At 48.6% G+C, this 16,235-nt stretch overlaps 6 protein-coding genes across 6 annotated transcripts; 3 read left to right on the forward strand and 3 right to left on the reverse strand.

The window, feature by feature from the left end:
• Positions 1–906: 906 nt before the first annotated feature.
• On the reverse strand, positions 907–3,326 carry EDB91DRAFT_1335740 (uncharacterized protein; the record flags this gene model as incomplete). The annotated part of the gene is made up of 9 exons (XM_041325511.1): positions 907–1,218; positions 1,276–1,415; positions 1,472–1,879; positions 1,937–2,108; positions 2,162–2,382; positions 2,438–2,754; positions 2,802–2,857; positions 2,912–3,053; positions 3,108–3,326. The coding sequence occupies 9 exons, from the start codon at positions 3,324–3,326 to the stop codon at positions 1,034–1,036; spliced, it is 1,860 nt and encodes a 619-aa protein (XP_041178485.1). The 3' UTR covers positions 907–1,033.
• A 1,020-nt stretch (positions 3,327–4,346) lies between these two features.
• On the forward strand, positions 4,347–6,281 carry EDB91DRAFT_1346170 (ferritin-like-domain-containing protein; the record flags this gene model as incomplete). The annotated part of the gene is made up of 6 exons (XM_041325880.1): positions 4,347–4,606; positions 4,663–4,904; positions 4,996–5,283; positions 5,340–5,463; positions 5,517–5,797; positions 5,856–6,281. The coding sequence occupies exons 2-6, from the start codon at positions 4,800–4,802 to the stop codon at positions 6,279–6,281; spliced, it is 1,224 nt and encodes a 407-aa protein (XP_041178486.1). The 5' UTR covers positions 4,347–4,606; positions 4,663–4,799.
• Positions 6,282–7,600: 1,319 nt separating this feature from the next.
• On the forward strand, positions 7,601–8,401 carry EDB91DRAFT_217822 (uncharacterized protein). Its single transcript, XM_041326492.1, has one exon. It carries the CDS (start codon positions 7,703–7,705, stop codon positions 8,210–8,212), a length of 510 nt encoding a protein of 169 aa, XP_041178487.1. The 5' UTR covers positions 7,601–7,702; the 3' UTR covers positions 8,213–8,401.
• Positions 8,402–8,660: 259 nt separating this feature from the next.
• EDB91DRAFT_1125097 (uncharacterized protein) lies at positions 8,661–10,518 on the reverse strand. Its single transcript, XM_041318379.1, has 5 exons — positions 10,340–10,518; positions 10,039–10,254; positions 9,449–9,978; positions 9,367–9,395; positions 8,661–9,310 (listed from the first exon to the last, which is right to left on the reverse strand). The coding sequence occupies exons 1-5, from the start codon at positions 10,394–10,396 to the stop codon at positions 8,838–8,840; spliced, it is 1,305 nt and encodes a 434-aa protein (XP_041178488.1). The 5' UTR covers positions 10,397–10,518; the 3' UTR covers positions 8,661–8,837.
• A 1-nt stretch (position 10,519) lies between these two features.
• Positions 10,520–13,187, forward strand: EDB91DRAFT_1125099 (xanthine/uracil permease). Its single transcript, XM_041318380.1, has 12 exons — positions 10,520–11,056; positions 11,109–11,224; positions 11,281–11,383; positions 11,435–11,524; positions 11,576–11,720; positions 11,771–11,965; positions 12,017–12,078; positions 12,132–12,238; positions 12,290–12,355; positions 12,414–12,528; positions 12,578–12,826; positions 12,884–13,187. The coding sequence occupies exons 1-12, from the start codon at positions 10,699–10,701 to the stop codon at positions 12,976–12,978; spliced, it is 1,701 nt and encodes a 566-aa protein (XP_041178489.1). The 5' UTR covers positions 10,520–10,698; the 3' UTR covers positions 12,979–13,187.
• Positions 13,188–14,885: 1,698 nt separating this feature from the next.
• Positions 14,886–15,928, reverse strand: EDB91DRAFT_1236649 (uncharacterized protein; the record flags this gene model as incomplete). Its single annotated transcript, XM_041321488.1, has 4 exons — positions 14,886–15,329; positions 15,387–15,427; positions 15,479–15,803; positions 15,857–15,928. The coding sequence occupies 4 exons, from the start codon at positions 15,926–15,928 to the stop codon at positions 14,886–14,888; spliced, it is 882 nt and encodes a 293-aa protein (XP_041178490.1).
• Between the last annotated feature and the right edge of the window lie 307 nt (positions 15,929–16,235).

Here is a 16,235-nt window from a genome sequence, read left to right on the forward strand (position 1 = left end):
TGTCAATCCGATTCTCATCCGCCTTATCGACGATGTCGAGCGTGATGAACAGACGTGCATCGCGTATAGCTATGCGTCATCGGAGATGAAGAAATATGATTCTGAGAGCGAAGATGAGTATATGGACCCTGACAGCAGCAGGGATAGGGTTTTTAAACATGCCTCGTTTCATCTTCCGCGAGCTTCTGCGATTCAACAAATTTCGACGCAGGAGGATATGGGGGATGAGGATCAGAAGGGCGAGACGAGGTATTTTGGTGGGGGGATATTTGTGAAACCGAAGGGTGATGTGCTAGATGTAGTTTTGTAGAAGTGTTAAAGGTAGATAGAGGAACCCGAGTTGGGAGATAACGATTTGCCATTACATGATGTGATGCACAAATCATTATCTACGCGCTCGGGGCGTTCGAACTGCGGTTCTGAACTCTCATAGCATCGCGTATGGTTCAAATGGATCACTGATTGGCCCACGCACTGGACAGTTCGGAGAGAGGTGGTACATTCACGCTACCCAGCCCACACGAGTCGGAGTTACATCAGTCCAAATCTGTGGCGTACATGAGGATATTCCCGTTCGTATCTGCGACGAAAGAACAGACCTTGAAGGAAGTCTCTTGTACTATTTTGCTGAGCGTAGCATGTGATATCAATATTGGCGTGTGAGGCCCTGGCCACACACTGTGGGATGGCATATTCCATGGCTATCGGATTGCGGTGGTTGAACATTGATACTAGTGATAAGACTGGCTTGGCTTTGTCGGCAAACCAGTTTCTCACTAGTACTGGCAGTTCTCGCCTACCAATAACTGTGTGTTGCTGATTGCAAAACCTTGCTTGACGATGTTTCATTTTGTAAGCTCGGTTGGTCGTTTGAAGTGTGTAGATAGTGATCGTGATTGTGGTGTTGTTGCAAACTGGGACTCCTTGGAGTCCTTGCTAAGTCCAATTTTTTTAAATATATATAATGGACTTAGCAAAGGAAAAATAATCAGTGTCCAGTAATATACATTGGGAAGTAAGTGATACAAGATACTCAAGCTGAAACAAAGGGAATCTGGAACTTATGTTTTAGCGGGTCATCGATGGGCATGCGCTCCTTCTCCGCCCAGACTGGTAGGTCAGGTGATTCCCCAATCACGATAGGAACTTTGACCACAAATCCGAGCTTCTGCCAGTGACGAACCATGTCTGTACTTCCTGGGTAATACTCGGTGGGATCTGTGTCAAGTTATTCAGAATGGTAAAAGAGGGCGTCTTAACCCGAGTTGAACTTACAATCTGGAGTATCTCGAAGACCGCGGGTCCACTTTTTCGTTTTTGGAGCGATATCTCTGATGAAGTCTTCCACAGGAACATTGTCCTTCGATTCAAAATCACCGATATTGATGACGTCGTCGGGACGAGCCGAGGGCCACCTTTCCGATCATTCAAGTTAGTCAAAAGTAGGTTTGACAAGACATGATACACCCACCAATGGGTATTGCACTGGTCGAAGTCGCTCTGCCACGGCAGACTTAGACCGCGTCCGAGATACCCTGGCTTGACTACCTCATGATTGAAGCGGAAGGGAGGATCTTTGTCCTTTCGGGAGGTGTCAAAGAGATACATCTTCGGCTCCCTCGCAGCCCAGTACACCTCGATTCCTGGGTAGAGCGGTTCTCCCACTGTGTGCTCGAGAGCTGCACGCGTCAAGAATGATGGTTGCAGAGCCGGGGGAACTTCGTCAAACTCTGTAAATCGACTCCACGGCGCATCACTTGCGAGGAACTGGCCGCGCTTCCATTGGAGGAACCGCTGGTACTGTAGCCTCGTGAAGGCTGCGAACCGTTTTATGGGGTCACCCGGGCGCAGGGGCTCACCAGGCTCAAGTGCATCGCCGCTGATTGTGTTTAAAAGTGTCAGAGAGTCGTGGATAGCGGGTAGACTCCATACTCACTCGTTACCAGAGAGCCGAGGCATATACTTTGTGGAAGCTTGGACTCGGTCTTCGTAGTCTGGAAGTCTCAGACGACTAAAGATGTGATCGCGGAGCGCTTGAATTTTCGTAGTATCCTCTAGGCTTGCCAGGTCATCTTTCATGGTCAAGAAGTTTCCCTTCCCGGAAACACCTAGTCATTTTTAGACCGTTAGCATCCGCAGCAGAGGTGACGGGGAAACATACCATGGCCATCGTACGCTTCACGATTGACCCAGGAAAGTGCATAGGAGCCATGCATGACAGGCCATATATCCTGATAGAATTGTGTGTAATCGTGATCCTTCCAGCCAATCCTGTCGTTGTAGATATTCTCAAGGAGGTCGTACAACGTAGTGGGCGACTGGATACCCCATGAAAACTTCGGAGGCGCACTCAAGACAGTCGACTTCTGGAGAGCAGTGAAACTTGAAACGGGTTCGGTGAATAACTATAGAGTCACGGTCACAAAATGTGGCTCACGTCAAGTCCCCATGTTGAACTGTGACATCAACCCAGCCGTCGCAGGTGTCGTCGACCCAGTCGATGCTATCAAATTCCGAAATGATGTCGGGTTGGAAGTGTGCTTGCCCTGGGTTTCCGACGGAACGTGAGTAGCCAGCTCCGCCTATGAAGATAAGGTGGCCTTGCTCGTTTGTGCGGATTTCACCCAGATGAACGTCTACCGAAGCTGCTCGAGAACCACGAAAAAGCCCTGTCAGTGATACCTCCTCGAGAGTACCCGCCGTTATCGTTTGGACTTTAGAGTCGACGATCAAATCTGACCGCTGATCGGGCCTCTAGAGAAGATGTTAGCAGTTTCAAGAAATACCGTAGTTGTACATACAAACGAAGGCTGCACATCAGGATTCCTAAGCCCATTTGGCATTGGCTCGTACTGGCCTAGTGGAGCAAATATTCACGACATCCAGAGAATCACATGGACGTGGGACATACCTGAGAACTCGTGCCATGCACCTTTATGATTAGCAACGTGGACACGCCAAGTGATGTTATACGTCGTCGGCTTAGTTTGTAATGTGATTTCTCCAAGTATATCGCCATTCTCGCGATATGCGTAGACACGGAAACGAACAGCCTGTGCAACACATTCAATGCGAGCCTTAGTGATACGGGAAAAAACCAGTCTTACCTGACGTTTGATGCGGTTCTTTTCATCTCTGAACTTGCCTAGGTCAGCAGGCATATCTTCAGTGCCAGGAATCTCAGAAGGGAGAAACCAGTCGATTTCCGAGTCGTCATCTATGTTTCCGGTGCTCAGATCGAACCCAGAGTCTCCCAGGCGAGCAATGCCTATGGGGGGAAAGATTTGTATGTATGATATGTGAGTGGGATTGATATCGATAGACATGATTTGGAGGACGAGTTGAAGAGAAATGATGGTATACACTACTTATACTTTTCCTAGACGAGAGAAACCTTTTGGGTGAACAGGGATGAGTGGCTGAAGGCACACAGTTGAGAGAACGGCATAGACCATCACACACCCCTTTACAAGGTTTGAGGGCACACGTTGATGATTGAACACAGACTAATGAGATGGGGAGGCAAACCTAACCAAATATCAAATCCTGACGCAGGGACAATGGGAGCACTAGGCCGGACAGCGACAATGGAAGCACTGCCTGACAGTGATAATGGAACTTGCCATTCCGGCAGGTTACATAGGCTGGGACTAGAAAGTGAATGAATGGAAGGATTCAACGACAAAGTTTCAGTGGCATGTGGTAGATTTGCTTCTATTACTTACTCAGATCAGGTCAGTGGCGATGGAAATTAGCCATGAGGCCTTGAAAGGCGGACTGCGAGTGAGGACTATTACAGACTTGGAGCCCGATCTATTCGCATCCGAGCGGTGACCGTCAGTTCGAAGTCGCCTAAGTATACCACCTATCAGGAATCTATATTTGGCTAATAGCCCACTAAAAGCGCACAATCTATGCGTGTCGATGCTCACGTGTCCGATATGAGAAAGAAAAAGGAATGAACAGACTTGAATATGTTTGAGGCGATAGTAACAAGCTATGAAAAGGTATACGGAGGTTTTTGGGCGAAAGCCCGAACCTAGGTGAAAAGGTGAGTTGTGAAGGGCAGGCGAGCCCGAACAGGTTACCTAACGCGAGTATTGTGGTTCAGGATGTGAGCGTAGCGCGTCGGACAAAGCTAGATGAAAGCAGGTTGTGGATTTTATGACCTTGCGGTTTGTGTTGGGAGAGCCGACTGACCTGAGAGAGGGCGGCGGGTAGGTGAGCAGAAAACTGGAGAGCATCACCTAAAGGGCTGGAAATCGTCTACGGCATTCGAATTCGGTGACTGACGTGGACGAGAAGAAAGAGTGCTCAGTACTCAGTGCTGTGCCACTTCGCTTACTCACACGTAGACTTAACTTAGACCTTTGCTTTTTAGTCCCCTAAAAGTGGAACACTGTCACTCTGATAGCGAACATTCAGACTGTCAGACGCCTTCCATCCTCAATTAAATTTATGCCCGGCGCCGTATCTCCTCGGTTTGCAAGTTGATCGACAGGTGGTATGGACGTAAGTATGATTGATTCTGAATTTATGTAAGTGCCAGATCCGGGGCCCAATCAATTCAAATCCGTATTTCCAGTTGAACCCCATTTGGTGGCAAGTACGTTGAGTTCTCAATCCAATGTTCGACGTATCAGTTGAAGTGGCATGTTATAGGGCGTACTCCATTGCTGAACTAGTAAACGGGACCTAATCGAGCATGCATAAATGGACAACCCCTTGGCTTGAGACTACAGAGTACCGGCCATCAACACCCACATCCCAATTAACTGCCTCTACCAGTTATTTTCACTATGGCACCATCAAAGCGACAGCGACAGCGACAACGACGCGACTTCAAGTTCGCAATCGTGGGGATGCTCCACGACGCCATCAAAGTCGAACTTACAACTATTCCGGTAGGACATAGAACACTTTTCGCGCGGTTTCTACTTAAACAATACCTTTTGCACTTCATTTAATCCAGTTGTATCTTTACTCAATGTACAGCATCAAAGACGATGGGAAAGCTGGCACCCAGGCGAGGCGGAAGATTTCAAGCAATCCTCACCACCCACATTTCCACCTGTTTTTTATAACTTCGTTCTAGTTGTTGCTCACCAGGAGATGTTACACTTGGCGCTCGCTGGAAATCTCCTGACATCAATCGAGTCCGGGCCCCAGCTCTACTCTGCTGCAGTCCTGCCGACATATGGTCCCAACGATGTCATTCTTCATTCAAAGATCCCACTCAAACTCGAACCCTGTGGAAAAAGCAACCTCGAATGCTTTTTGCAGGTGATTGGACACCCGTGTCATATAAGACACCTGTCCTGACCACTTATGCATGTCAGATCGAAGCTCCTTACCAGGCGCCACCAAAACTCGTGGATGACGAAGAGAACGATTCACTTCCATACGCGGGTATCCTCGCCACGTACAATAGCATCGGAGAGTTCTATACCAAGCTTGAAGACAGTATGTACTCCGACTTTCCTTCACCAGCCGCCCGTCACCCATTATTTTTCAAGTGATCAAAAAATGCGGACCGTTTATTACTTTCAAGAACAAAAATCTGCAGTTTTCACCGACGGAATTTTTCCCTACCGCGATGACTCTAGTGACTGACCAAGAGTCCGCCCACCACACCTTGAAGACAATTATTGATCAAGGCGAAGGTAGTGTTGGAGTCGAGGATGCACATTACCAGATGTTCCTCGAACTTTACAAGAAGCACACCGAGTGGGAATGTCACGCTGTTCCGACATCGCCAACGACAAGTATGTATGTGGATAACGTGCTTGTATATGCAGTGAGCATCCGAATTGCGCACTCTATCTATGTCCTTGAAACCATTAATGGTTTATTAGCTGGCGCGTGCATCAAATGCAGCCTATTGCTACCTGCTTATCACCATCCAGAAGACCTGGCAAGTTAGCGATCTTGTTCTTCGGCGCGCCCTTATCTCCAACATGCATTCGATTATGATCAACATAATCACACCCCTGGCCGAGTTTATGGTTAAGGAACCATTCGGGGAAGGGGACGGTACAGCTGCTCCCCCATTCGAATTTTACGCAACCGGTGCCGGGGGTGATGCTGATGACGCAGCCAGGAAACTGCGGACAGCGATCAAACAGCATCTTGGTGAAGCGATCAATGCAACTCATGACGCGAAGAAGGAGGAGGCATTGAATGTCATCAATTTTTCTGTAGAACGCGTCTTGTGGCCTATTTCTCCGCCTGGAAGCGCTTCAGCTGGCCGTGTTGCGGCTCGTGCTAAACATACGCGGTGAGCCGGACTCCGTTTCGAATGCGAACGGAGGAGCAAAAGGGGGGACGGCTGAATTCGCCAATAGGTTGTGAATGAGGGTGTTATGGGGGTTGGTGAGATCGTCCACTATAGAAGTGTTCTCCGTCATTTTTGTACAGGAAATATGAAAGCGTGTGTACTTGACACCGCCAGCGGTTGATCGATACGTGACGAGTGGAATCGAACGAGTTCAAAGAGGAAACTATAAGCTCTCATAGTCTAGTAACGGGATCAATCAGTGGCTAATGCATGGAATCCAAGGGGGAAGATGTGGATTTGCCATGACGGGTAACATAACGGCACATCCACACTTACACACTCAGAGTGTTCGAACTGGAACCGAACATTTTCATTTCTCATAGCGTTGCGTATAATTCGAATGGATCATCAATCAATATCTATACCAATTATATCAAACGCACCGCAACAAACAAGTGTTCACTTCCTCTGCTTAGACCCAACATGGACTGCGCGCTGGACAGCTCGGAGGGAGAACCTTTCTGTGTCGTTCACAATACCCCACCCACACAAGTCAGATCGGTGCGAGTCTGCGACGTACATGAGTATATTCGATGAAAGAACAGACAGACCTTGAAGGAAGTTCCTTGTGCTATTTTTCTGAGCGCAGCATATTCAGACCATGATATCAGTAATATTGGTGTGTGAGGCCCACACACCGTGGAATGGCAGATTTCATGGCTATCGGATTGCAGTGGTTGAACATTGATACTAGTGACAAGTCATGTTTGGTTTTTGCGGCCAAACCATCCTATCACTAGTACTGGCAGTTCTCGCCTACCAATAGCTGGGTGTTGCTGATTGCCGAACAATGTGTGAGCTCTACAGTATAGAAGGAACTTCACAAAAATTGCTCAACTGAGATGTTAGATTTAGATTGTTGTGCGCCACAGCACTTGACAGGTCACTGTCGGGTCATGTCGGCGACATCCCGACCTGATATAGACATATCACAAAGACGTGCATCTGCGATGCGTTTGTATCTACATGATATATGCACTACATTGTCGACAAGATCTATGCGCACTCGGTTTCCTCCAAGTCCTTTGTTTGGTCCACTTTGCCACTTCCACGCAAACTGTTGGGGTTGTTTTATGTAAGGCTCCAACAAGTTGAACTCGAGCAGCTCCCCCAACCAGGCCTCTCTTCTCCACTTACCCACTTCTCCTCCCACCACCACCATCTCCCTCGTGGCTACTGTTTGTAGTTCATAACCTGAATCTCCGTCCAAGGTAACACACTAGTACTAGCTTAGTTGGTCCACCCCTTCTTGTACATAGTATCTCTGCACAGAGTGTATCCGCATTTATTGCCTGAAGGTGAGTATATGCGCACTGCTTCCACTCTCTTCCATTCTTCATTTTGAGTTTCTGCCTAGCCTAGCTCATGATGCAACTACAGCAACGACAAAGAAAGAGGAAGGGTAAGAACAGGTGCCGATCGAGGATTCAGAAGACCATGGAGTTCAGCGGCCTACAAAACATGCAAGGAAACAAACACGCAGGAGGTAGACAGACTCTTCTTTTTTGTTGCATGATATATGCTTCCTGTCGTCTTATTGGTCTAGTACTCATACCTTTGATTGCAGGACTCGTTTTCACTCAGTTCTCGCGCTCTCATACTTTCACACTTTCATCATGGGCTCATTCCTCCCGACTCACATTGTCATTGTTTCATTTTATCTTCCTGATGTATGCCTTTTCCGGACTCCGCACGACATTGACTTGCGTTTTCGTACCTTACACTGTATTATATGTTCTTGTGCCATCGTATAGAGACAATATACAATTCATCACATGGATATATCTGAGTGATATACAATGTCTGAACTATCTAGACGATGAACAATGTCGCAAGCGGAACTATGTTGTAGATGCCCATCTTGATCGAACTTAGCGTTCCCTAGGATGACAAGACATACCTGGGCTGGCAGGCGATATACCCGACAGTACTGATACCATAGACATGACCATACATAGTCATGTCTGGGTTGAGCAATTTTTGTGATTTGAACGACTATCTTCATTCTATTTGGTCTGCCTACGGGAGACTATGTGAGCTCGGTTGGTCGTTTGAAGTGTGCAAATGCAAAAGAAAATAATCAATGTTAACTTGTTAAGTGTCACTTTGGTTCTGTCTGAAATCTGCTACATAGTACAATAAGTAAGTACTACAACGCCGGCCAGCACGCTCGACGATTTTCTGCGAGTAGGTCATGTGCAATCGAACCCTGGTGAGTTTTTACTGACAAGACTGTCTTGAAGATAGTGATTTATTCCAGGAGATGTAGTGACTGAGTGCGTCGTCAGCCACTGTACACAAGGTCTTACATTGCAACAATATATTCACATATACGGTTCAGGCTCTTTTGTTGATGATGTTCGTGGGACCACATCACGCGAAATAAAACATCGATGATAAGTATGTATGTCGAAGGAATTATCGCACACGACACAGTCAAAAGCCACTACCTCATGACACCGGGGGCTACATGACAATGTAGACGACGAGCATTTGATTCTCACCGCAAATCAATTTCTACCGTCTCGCCAACTTCCTCTTCGCCCTCAGATTCTACGAAGCTCTTCCGGATCTCTTTCTCCACCGGAGGAGGGGGAGGCACTTCCACGCTAGATGGCGCGACGACCACCACGGGCGTCGTATCGTCTTCATTTGCATGGTTTGAACGTGCCTCGGGCCCTGCCTTAGGAGCAGGCAATTGCGTAGGGATAGATGGGACAGGCGGCGGTAATTCCTGGGCTTGACCCTGGGTCGACGAATTTGGGAATTTGAAATTCCTATCCATCGTACCGCTGCTCTTGTGTCTCATGTCAGAGAGCGACGGTTGTGGTGGGGGCGGTTGATCCTCTTCGCCCTCTTCTTCATGGATGGGCCGTTGTGGGGTTGCAGCCGGCGGTGTAGAGTGGCGTATTGCTGGGAGGCTTTGACGAGATGCTAAGTTTTTGTGAGTTGCGGCGGAGCTGGGGAGAGAGGCTTGTGACATTGATTGGGGACGTTGGAGTAGCCAGAAGGCGTAGGTGGGGTGACACCGAGATAGTAACCCGAGATTGGCACCATTCTAGGAAAAAGGAAAAATCAACGACAAACTCCATGAATAGATGAAATGCGTACTTCTTTTCACTGTGGCACGCCAATATCCACTGCGGTTGAACTACGGGGATACTTAACTGCAAGGCCCGTTGGTATTCTGCACCTGGAGCTGCTGCGACACCACCGGCTGGCTGTGCACCCGTGGGCGTGACCGCAGGGGTAGTGCACACAAAATGAGTTGTGTCGATTTGAATTTTGTCGCTCCACTTTGCGCGCATCTCCTTCAAGGCAAGTTTTGCATTTTCCAGCAACACGCTGTCTGTGACATTAGCAAAACATACTGAAATGCCGCTTGTATCTGCGATCGTGTGCGTGCGCACGCGGATGAGGTTCGAAGGAAAGACTCCTGCGGAGGTACGGAGCATGAGCTGGAAACTGTATGGGGTGTCTACGGAGAGTCCAGAAAGCTTGGTGGAGTAGTTGCTTAGTGCATTAGGAATTGCGGCAAGGCGCTGGCCGTTCTTGTATATATCAAGCGAACGTAGTTTCGCAGTAGCAAGCTTGATGGGCGGCCATTCGAGCGTGACAGAGGTTTGGGTCACGTTGCGGAGCTGTAAACGACGGTGTGAGTGACGAGGATTATATCAAAAAGATTCCAAGGATCTGTGTACCTCGAGCTGCGGATTATCAGGCGAGTGACTTCCAAACTTGTCTAGAATATCGTCTTGAAGTGACCAGAATTCACCGTCTCGCTTCCGCTCTTCAGCGATGTTCTGGTGGACTGCGATGTTGACTATGGAACCAGTCGTTGCTCCAGGAGGAAGTAGGATTGATGGGAACTCTATGAGGTGAGCACGTTCGCCCAGGAGGATCTGCACCGCGTCATTCTATGTTTGGGTGACGTACTGAACTGGGACTTACAGCCATGCCCGCATCTGGATTCAATATAAGTCATATGGACGCGTGGATCACCAGGGACTTACCGAGCTTTCCAACCGTAAAAGTGAAACTATCCTGCGGCCTCGTCATGGTTGCTCGACACAGTGAACGGTGTTGAAGCGCTGAAGTTCAAGGTATGGGTTAACGTGGACCGGCGTGGCTGTGCAAGCTGCAACATTTGGATTTCCTTATTGGGAACCCTTATCTTCGACCCCTTCAACCAAGCGCTGGTGCCTTGTTGGCCCCCAGGCCCTTGGGGTACCTGCCACTGTTTGTCGAAATGATAAAAGCTAGGTTAGCCGGAGCCGGATCCTTCCCTGGACCCACTTGGTCGTGCACGCTGATTAGCACTCGGAAATTCTTGTCCTCAGTTTTTCGGGCAGAAAACGATCATGTCGTGTGCTTCCGTGTCTTCAGTGACCAAAGAACAACCATCGCCTGCAGCTAATCCAGACCCACGCTCTATATTCAGCGCCGCGCAACAAAAAGTGACTACGAAGCACGGCTGGCTTGGTGACTATGATTATCGATGGCTCTGTCTACCCTCTCTTCCTACAGCTAGACGCAAACAGCCACCGTTTTATGGTATTGAAGATGAACTCCCACTCGTTCTGGCTATGGCGAGTGGGTTACAGCACGCACTCGCGATGCTTGCAGGTCTCATCACACCACCCATCATCCTTGCTAGTACCTTGATGCTGGATGCTAGTACGTCGTCCTACATGATATCAGCTTCACTCATCGGATGTGGTATGTCTGATCACGACCAAGTTATGCGATGCAAAGCTGATTTGCGAACCAGGCATTCTTAGTCTAGTTCAAATGTCACACGTAAAGTTGTGGAGGGGTTATTACCTCGGTACTGGGCTGTTGTCCGTTGTCGGGACCAGTTTTGCTACACTCAGTACGGCAAATGCTGTATGCTTGCCTCAGTTCTACGCATGCGATTTTATTGATGGCGTGGATAAACACAGATTTTCAACGCGATGTATGCCAACGGCACATGCCCTTCGACAACCGCTGCGGATGGCACTGTGACACGAGGTCCGTGCCCAGATGCTTATGGGATGGTACTTGGTAAGTTGGACTTCGGTGCCTAGCAAAATATAACTTATTGGTGTTATGAAGGCACATCCCTTATCTGTTCATTTCTGGAGATTGGATTGTCATTTGTCCGTCCGCGAATTTTGCAACGGATCTTTCCTCCCATGGTCACTGGTATGGCTAGTAATTGTGACTGTCTTAGTGGACGCTCACTTACTATCTCAGGCACCGTTATCCTGATGATCGGTTCATCCCTCATCGGGGCTTCTGGGATCTCTAACTGGGGTGGTGGTTCGAATGGGTGTCAAACGCGCCCAACTAGCGGGATCTATCAGTTATGCCCGACAGTTGGGGCTCCCCATGCTTTACCGTATGTTTGACACGCGTGAACCCAGGATGGTAATGACAACCGTATGACAGATGGGGCTCTCCAGAGTTCATCGGTCTCGGGTTCCTTTCTTTCGTGAGCATAATCCTCACGGAACTATTCGGCTCTCCATTCCTCAAGAATGCGAGTATCATCGTTGGGCTTGCTGTGGGATGCATCGTCGCTGGTGCGGCAGGATACATCGACGGAAGTACCATCACGACCGCACCTGCAATCACATTTTTATGGTAATGTATCTACACTCGTACGTCGAAATCAAGTCTGAATGGTTCGGGCAGGGTACATCGATTCAAGATCAATGTGTACGGACCGGCCATCTTGCCTATGCTGGCAGTATACGGTAAGCATAGCTCTCTCATTGGGGAACAGGCTGAATGAAACACCGATGTCAAGTTTCGCTGGCAATGGAAGCCATTGGTGACATCACTGCATCTGCGGAAGTGTCTCGCATCCGTGTCGATGGAGAGGACTTCGATTCAAGAATACAAGGCGGTATTTTGGTTCGTAGTTTCATGCAAATGGTCGCCAACGATATTCTGACCAAGTCATAGAGCGATGGGATAGGTGGATTCGTTTCCGCCTTGTTTACTGTCGCTCCGCTGTCGATATTTGCTCAGGTTTGAAAACATCTCCTGTGTCACTGTTGTGCATGATCTCATCTTGTAGTTGACGTAGAATAACGGTGTCATTTCCGTCACTCGCTGTGCAAACCGCGCAGCAGGAAGATGGTGTTGTGTCTTCCTCATCATATTTGGTACAGTCGGAAAGATTTCAGGGTTCTTCCTCGCAAGTATGCTTCGTTTTTCGCCAGTCCTCTTTCAGGCACTTACCATTTCTAGTACCCAATCCTGTCTTGGGTGGTGTGACAACCTTCCTCTTTGCGAGCGTTGTCGTCTCAGGTCTCCGTGTTCTTTCCTTCGTCAAGTACACGCGGCGCGATAGATTCATCCTCGCTGCAGCACTGTCGTTTGGCTTCGGGGACCTTCTTATGCCCGGTATATTCACTCACCTATTCGATGGAGTGAAGAACCCAAATAAAGGCCTCGAAGGGTTGTTTGAGAGCATCACGATCGTGTTGAGCACACCCTGTAAGCGGACAAGTCTTGCGCGTTCTTGTAGCATGATACTAAATCTATCGATGGCAGTTTTAATGTCTGGCCTTGTTGCCCTGGTGCTGAACTTGTTGCTCCCGGAGGAGGGATCTCAGGAGGAAGATGAGGAGGGCGTTGAGGTTGTGTAGGATTTGGAGGTTCAAATGAGAGATCAGGAACGGAAGCCGTGATTTGTACAACGCACGCTGATTTCAACGTGGTGACACATGAAATGGGCTCTCCTGAGCCCAAGTTGGTGGTTGAACGTCATGTGGCCCCCGTTTGTAAGTTAAGCAATCCACATGTTGTAGGTGGTCGAACTGGAATGTCATATTATCACATACTGGATTGATCTGCTTACCGAAAATATTCCAGTGCGGTGACAGGCGTCAGGACACGTGAGATCCTGGAAACCTTTACCTGCCATCATTAACCAAACACTCCAGTCGAACGAAGCGTTTTATATAAAATGGACCCGCGATAACCACGCACTTCCCTCTACTACCGTTGTACCGATGACACTTGTGTGCCTCGCTTTCTCTCCGCTGTCGAGCGGACAACCAGAAGCAGGTACGGTCATTGGCGGCCTGGGTCCGGACGTCGATGCTACGACGTCGTGCATGCTCTGCTCCAGCCTCAACGGGTGTAGGCCAACCTCATTCCTTCGTCGTCGAGAATCAAAACCTCATCCATGTGTGTACTGCAATGTCAGGTCATCTGTGGGGGTTAAGAAGGTGTAACTTGATTCTTTGTCCTGGTCCGGATTCCCTCGATTTCAAATTGATTTCGGACCCGCCTCCACATTGTCCGAGGGCCTTTAGGGGCCTTCGAGAAATCACGCACATCGCACATGCACAGATGATTTTAATTTTATGTAATGATCGGCGCACTGCCAACTACGTGGAACCAGACTCGATAAGGAAATTTCTTATCTCGTTCGTTTATTGTAACCCCCAGAGGCCCCAACCTCGCGAGCCAATAAACGCCTATAAATGACTCCCGGAAACGATCCCCGCATTAATTCAGTACATCCCACTCCACATCTCCCCACATCCGTCACTTGTCGACAGCTTTAACCGAGATCTAGATGGTTTTAACCACGTGTGTGGCGATGTACTAATACGGTAAGCTATCGAAGAACAGTAACATTGCTAATAGAGTGGGTCGCCGCAAAGTTACCTTTGCGCATGCCCGCGGTGCATTTTTCGCGGCACTTGCCCCCCGGAAGATGTGAAGGTATTCCTACGTGCGCTCAGCATCGAGTCGAACGAAATGTAAGTGGCACCAACCTTAACAAGAAGCGTATTCCATACTAAACCAGGAACGGAAGCCGTTATTTGTACAACGCATGCCGATTTCAACCCCCTTTCCCTGGGACGATACCATTTTTTCTGATTCTTTGTTTATGGCTAGGCCCTAGGTTGGACATTGCATGCTGTATGTACCGATCAGCGGTAGCACCATTACGAGGCAATTATATTTTTATTACTTGTGGCCAACTTATGGCAGGTCGAGATGAAGTCTGAGTGCCGGCCACGGGTTGTGCAGGCTAGGTGGATTCGTCTCCGCCTTATGAAGCATGAACGTGAAGTCACGCCGGGGAGTGATACATAAACACTTCCAAGAAGTGAGGACAGGCAACTTACAGTTGAGTACTTTAAGGAGTGCCACTCCGCTGACGATGGAATCCCCTTTGTAGTACCGCTTTGATGAGCCACTCACTCACGTATAGAAGCACGTCTGTACTGTTCGATACCAGGAGTGACTTGACTCCCATTCACTCACATCTCTCATGATCTATGTATTCATTTCCTGGTCGAACTCGTAAAGCCTTACAGTACATTGGTGTTCGGAGTCAAACCGTAAACCTCTCCCTCGAGGTAGCAGGCAGAAAAACTGGGGGATGGCTGTGCAAGATGCTTGCTTGCAGGGATCACCGTTGGCACAGGCAATGGGAAGACACTATGCACGATTATTCACCCTACTTCGTGTATGTATCGGGTCTATGTTAAGAGAACCCCTGGAGTTACTCAGCATCTAGCACATTTACACCACATTACAGTCCAAGAACCTCCCCAATGGTCAACCAGCGGTGCCCCTCCCATAGTGAGTTGTCCCTGCTAGCTGATACCGGATCGTCCGACTTTGTCACAGGGTTCCACCCGCAACTTCCCCCTCCAACTCCAATGTGCTTCTGGAAGAGAGTACGGAATGGCGCATTGACCACACCTTCCATAGGAAGGGCATCACAATGTACCACAGGTACGCTGCCTTTATATAGGGCAGCGATCTCCGAGAACGTTGCGCGCTGTCCCTCGATGTGAATTTCAACATCAAGTAGGCGAGATGGAGGTTGAGTGGTAAGAATATGAGCCACGTATCCTGCAACGTCGGATACCGCAGTGAACGACCCTGGTGTTTCTCCTTTGTCCACGATATGAAATTTGCCAGTGTCAGCAAGCGCGGTGAGCCAAGGCACAAACTCGTAGAACAATCCATTCTAGTTGTCCGTGTATCGTGTTCAGTGCTTACAACAACATCCAAAAGTGTTACTCACGAAGATGCGGAGAGTTGGCAATCCAATGGACTTTGCATAAACTATTAATGGAGGGTGAGTCCACGTTACGAAGTGTTATAATTATTACTCGCCTGCGAAGTCAGTCTTTTGAAAAGCTATACCGCCTTTGGCTAATTGCGGTAAAATACCGAACTCGCTGGGCACAAAGAGCTTCACACCTGCCTCCTTGGCAGCATCGGCGAGAACATTCTGGCCAACTACACCTCCGAAAACAAGGGTAACGGTGGAAATGAGAACATCTACTTTGTGCTCGCGAAGAATTGCGGAGATCTCAGATGCAGACGTATAGTCTGCGCGCACAACCTTTAGGTTAGGATCATCGGCAGGGAAAGCAGAGGGGTTCGTAGATGTCGGCCTAGCAATAACGAGAATTGGAGCGCCAATGGCGAGGAATGCCTAATAGCGATGGTTGAGGACGAGAACTGCAAGGATATTATAATGAATGTCACCTTCACGATGGGAATCCCGGTGTTAGGACCTGCGCCGATGATAGCAAAAGACGTGAAGCGTTCTTGAGACATGGTTTGTTGATCAGATATTTGTTTCTGTGGTATTATGGAAATACTTGTATCAATAACCATACGACTTTTATACTTTACCTCCTGCGCTGTGGCATGGTAATGATCACCAACACTGCCGTCTTGATGTGCGGTGGTGACTGAGCGATACCTAGAGACCTCGCAAGATTACTGTGTAGGATGACGCGGTCGTGCCGCGCCTCCAGGGTTGTGATGCGGTACATTGACATCAATCAACACGAATGAAGTACATACCGCAGGCTTGAGTACCTGTGCCTTGACGTATTTTTAAAGTGAAGCGGCATCAATC

The sequence above is a fragment of the Suillus paluster genome (genome assembly GCF_016628075.1).
Source record: "Suillus paluster strain FC165 chromosome Unknown EDB91scaffold_18, whole genome shotgun sequence".
Taxonomy (NCBI): Eukaryota; Fungi; Basidiomycota; class Agaricomycetes; order Boletales; family Suillaceae; genus Suillus; species Suillus paluster.

What these genes read in the sequence shown, in the direction of transcription:
- EDB91DRAFT_217822 (XM_041326492.1), top strand. Translation starts at nt 7,703, where the DNA reads ATGATGCAACTACAGCAACGACAAAGAAAGAGGAAGGGTAAGAACAGG.
- EDB91DRAFT_1125097 (XM_041318379.1), bottom strand. Translation starts at nt 10,396, where the DNA reads ATGACGAGGCCGCAGGATAGTTTCACTTTTACGGTTGGAAAGCTCGGT. An exon ending in GAAAGCTCGGTAAGTCCCTG is followed by an intron (nt 10,255 to 10,339) that starts GTGATCCACGCG and finishes ACCCAAACATAG; the next exon opens with AATGACGCGGTGCAGATCCT. An exon ending in AATCTCGGGTTACTATCTCG is followed by an intron (nt 9,311 to 9,366) that starts GTGTCACCCCAC and finishes CAATGTCACAAG; the next exon opens with CCTCTCTCCCCAGCTCCGCC.
- EDB91DRAFT_1125099 (XM_041318380.1), top strand. Translation starts at nt 10,699, where the DNA reads ATGTCGTGTGCTTCCGTGTCTTCAGTGACCAAAGAACAACCATCGCCT. An exon ending in AGCTTCACTCATCGGATGTG is followed by an intron (nt 11,057 to 11,108) that starts GTATGTCTGATC and finishes TTTGCGAACCAG; the next exon opens with GCATTCTTAGTCTAGTTCAA. An exon ending in TGCTTATGGGATGGTACTTG is followed by an intron (nt 11,384 to 11,434) that starts GTAAGTTGGACT and finishes GGTGTTATGAAG; the next exon opens with GCACATCCCTTATCTGTTCA.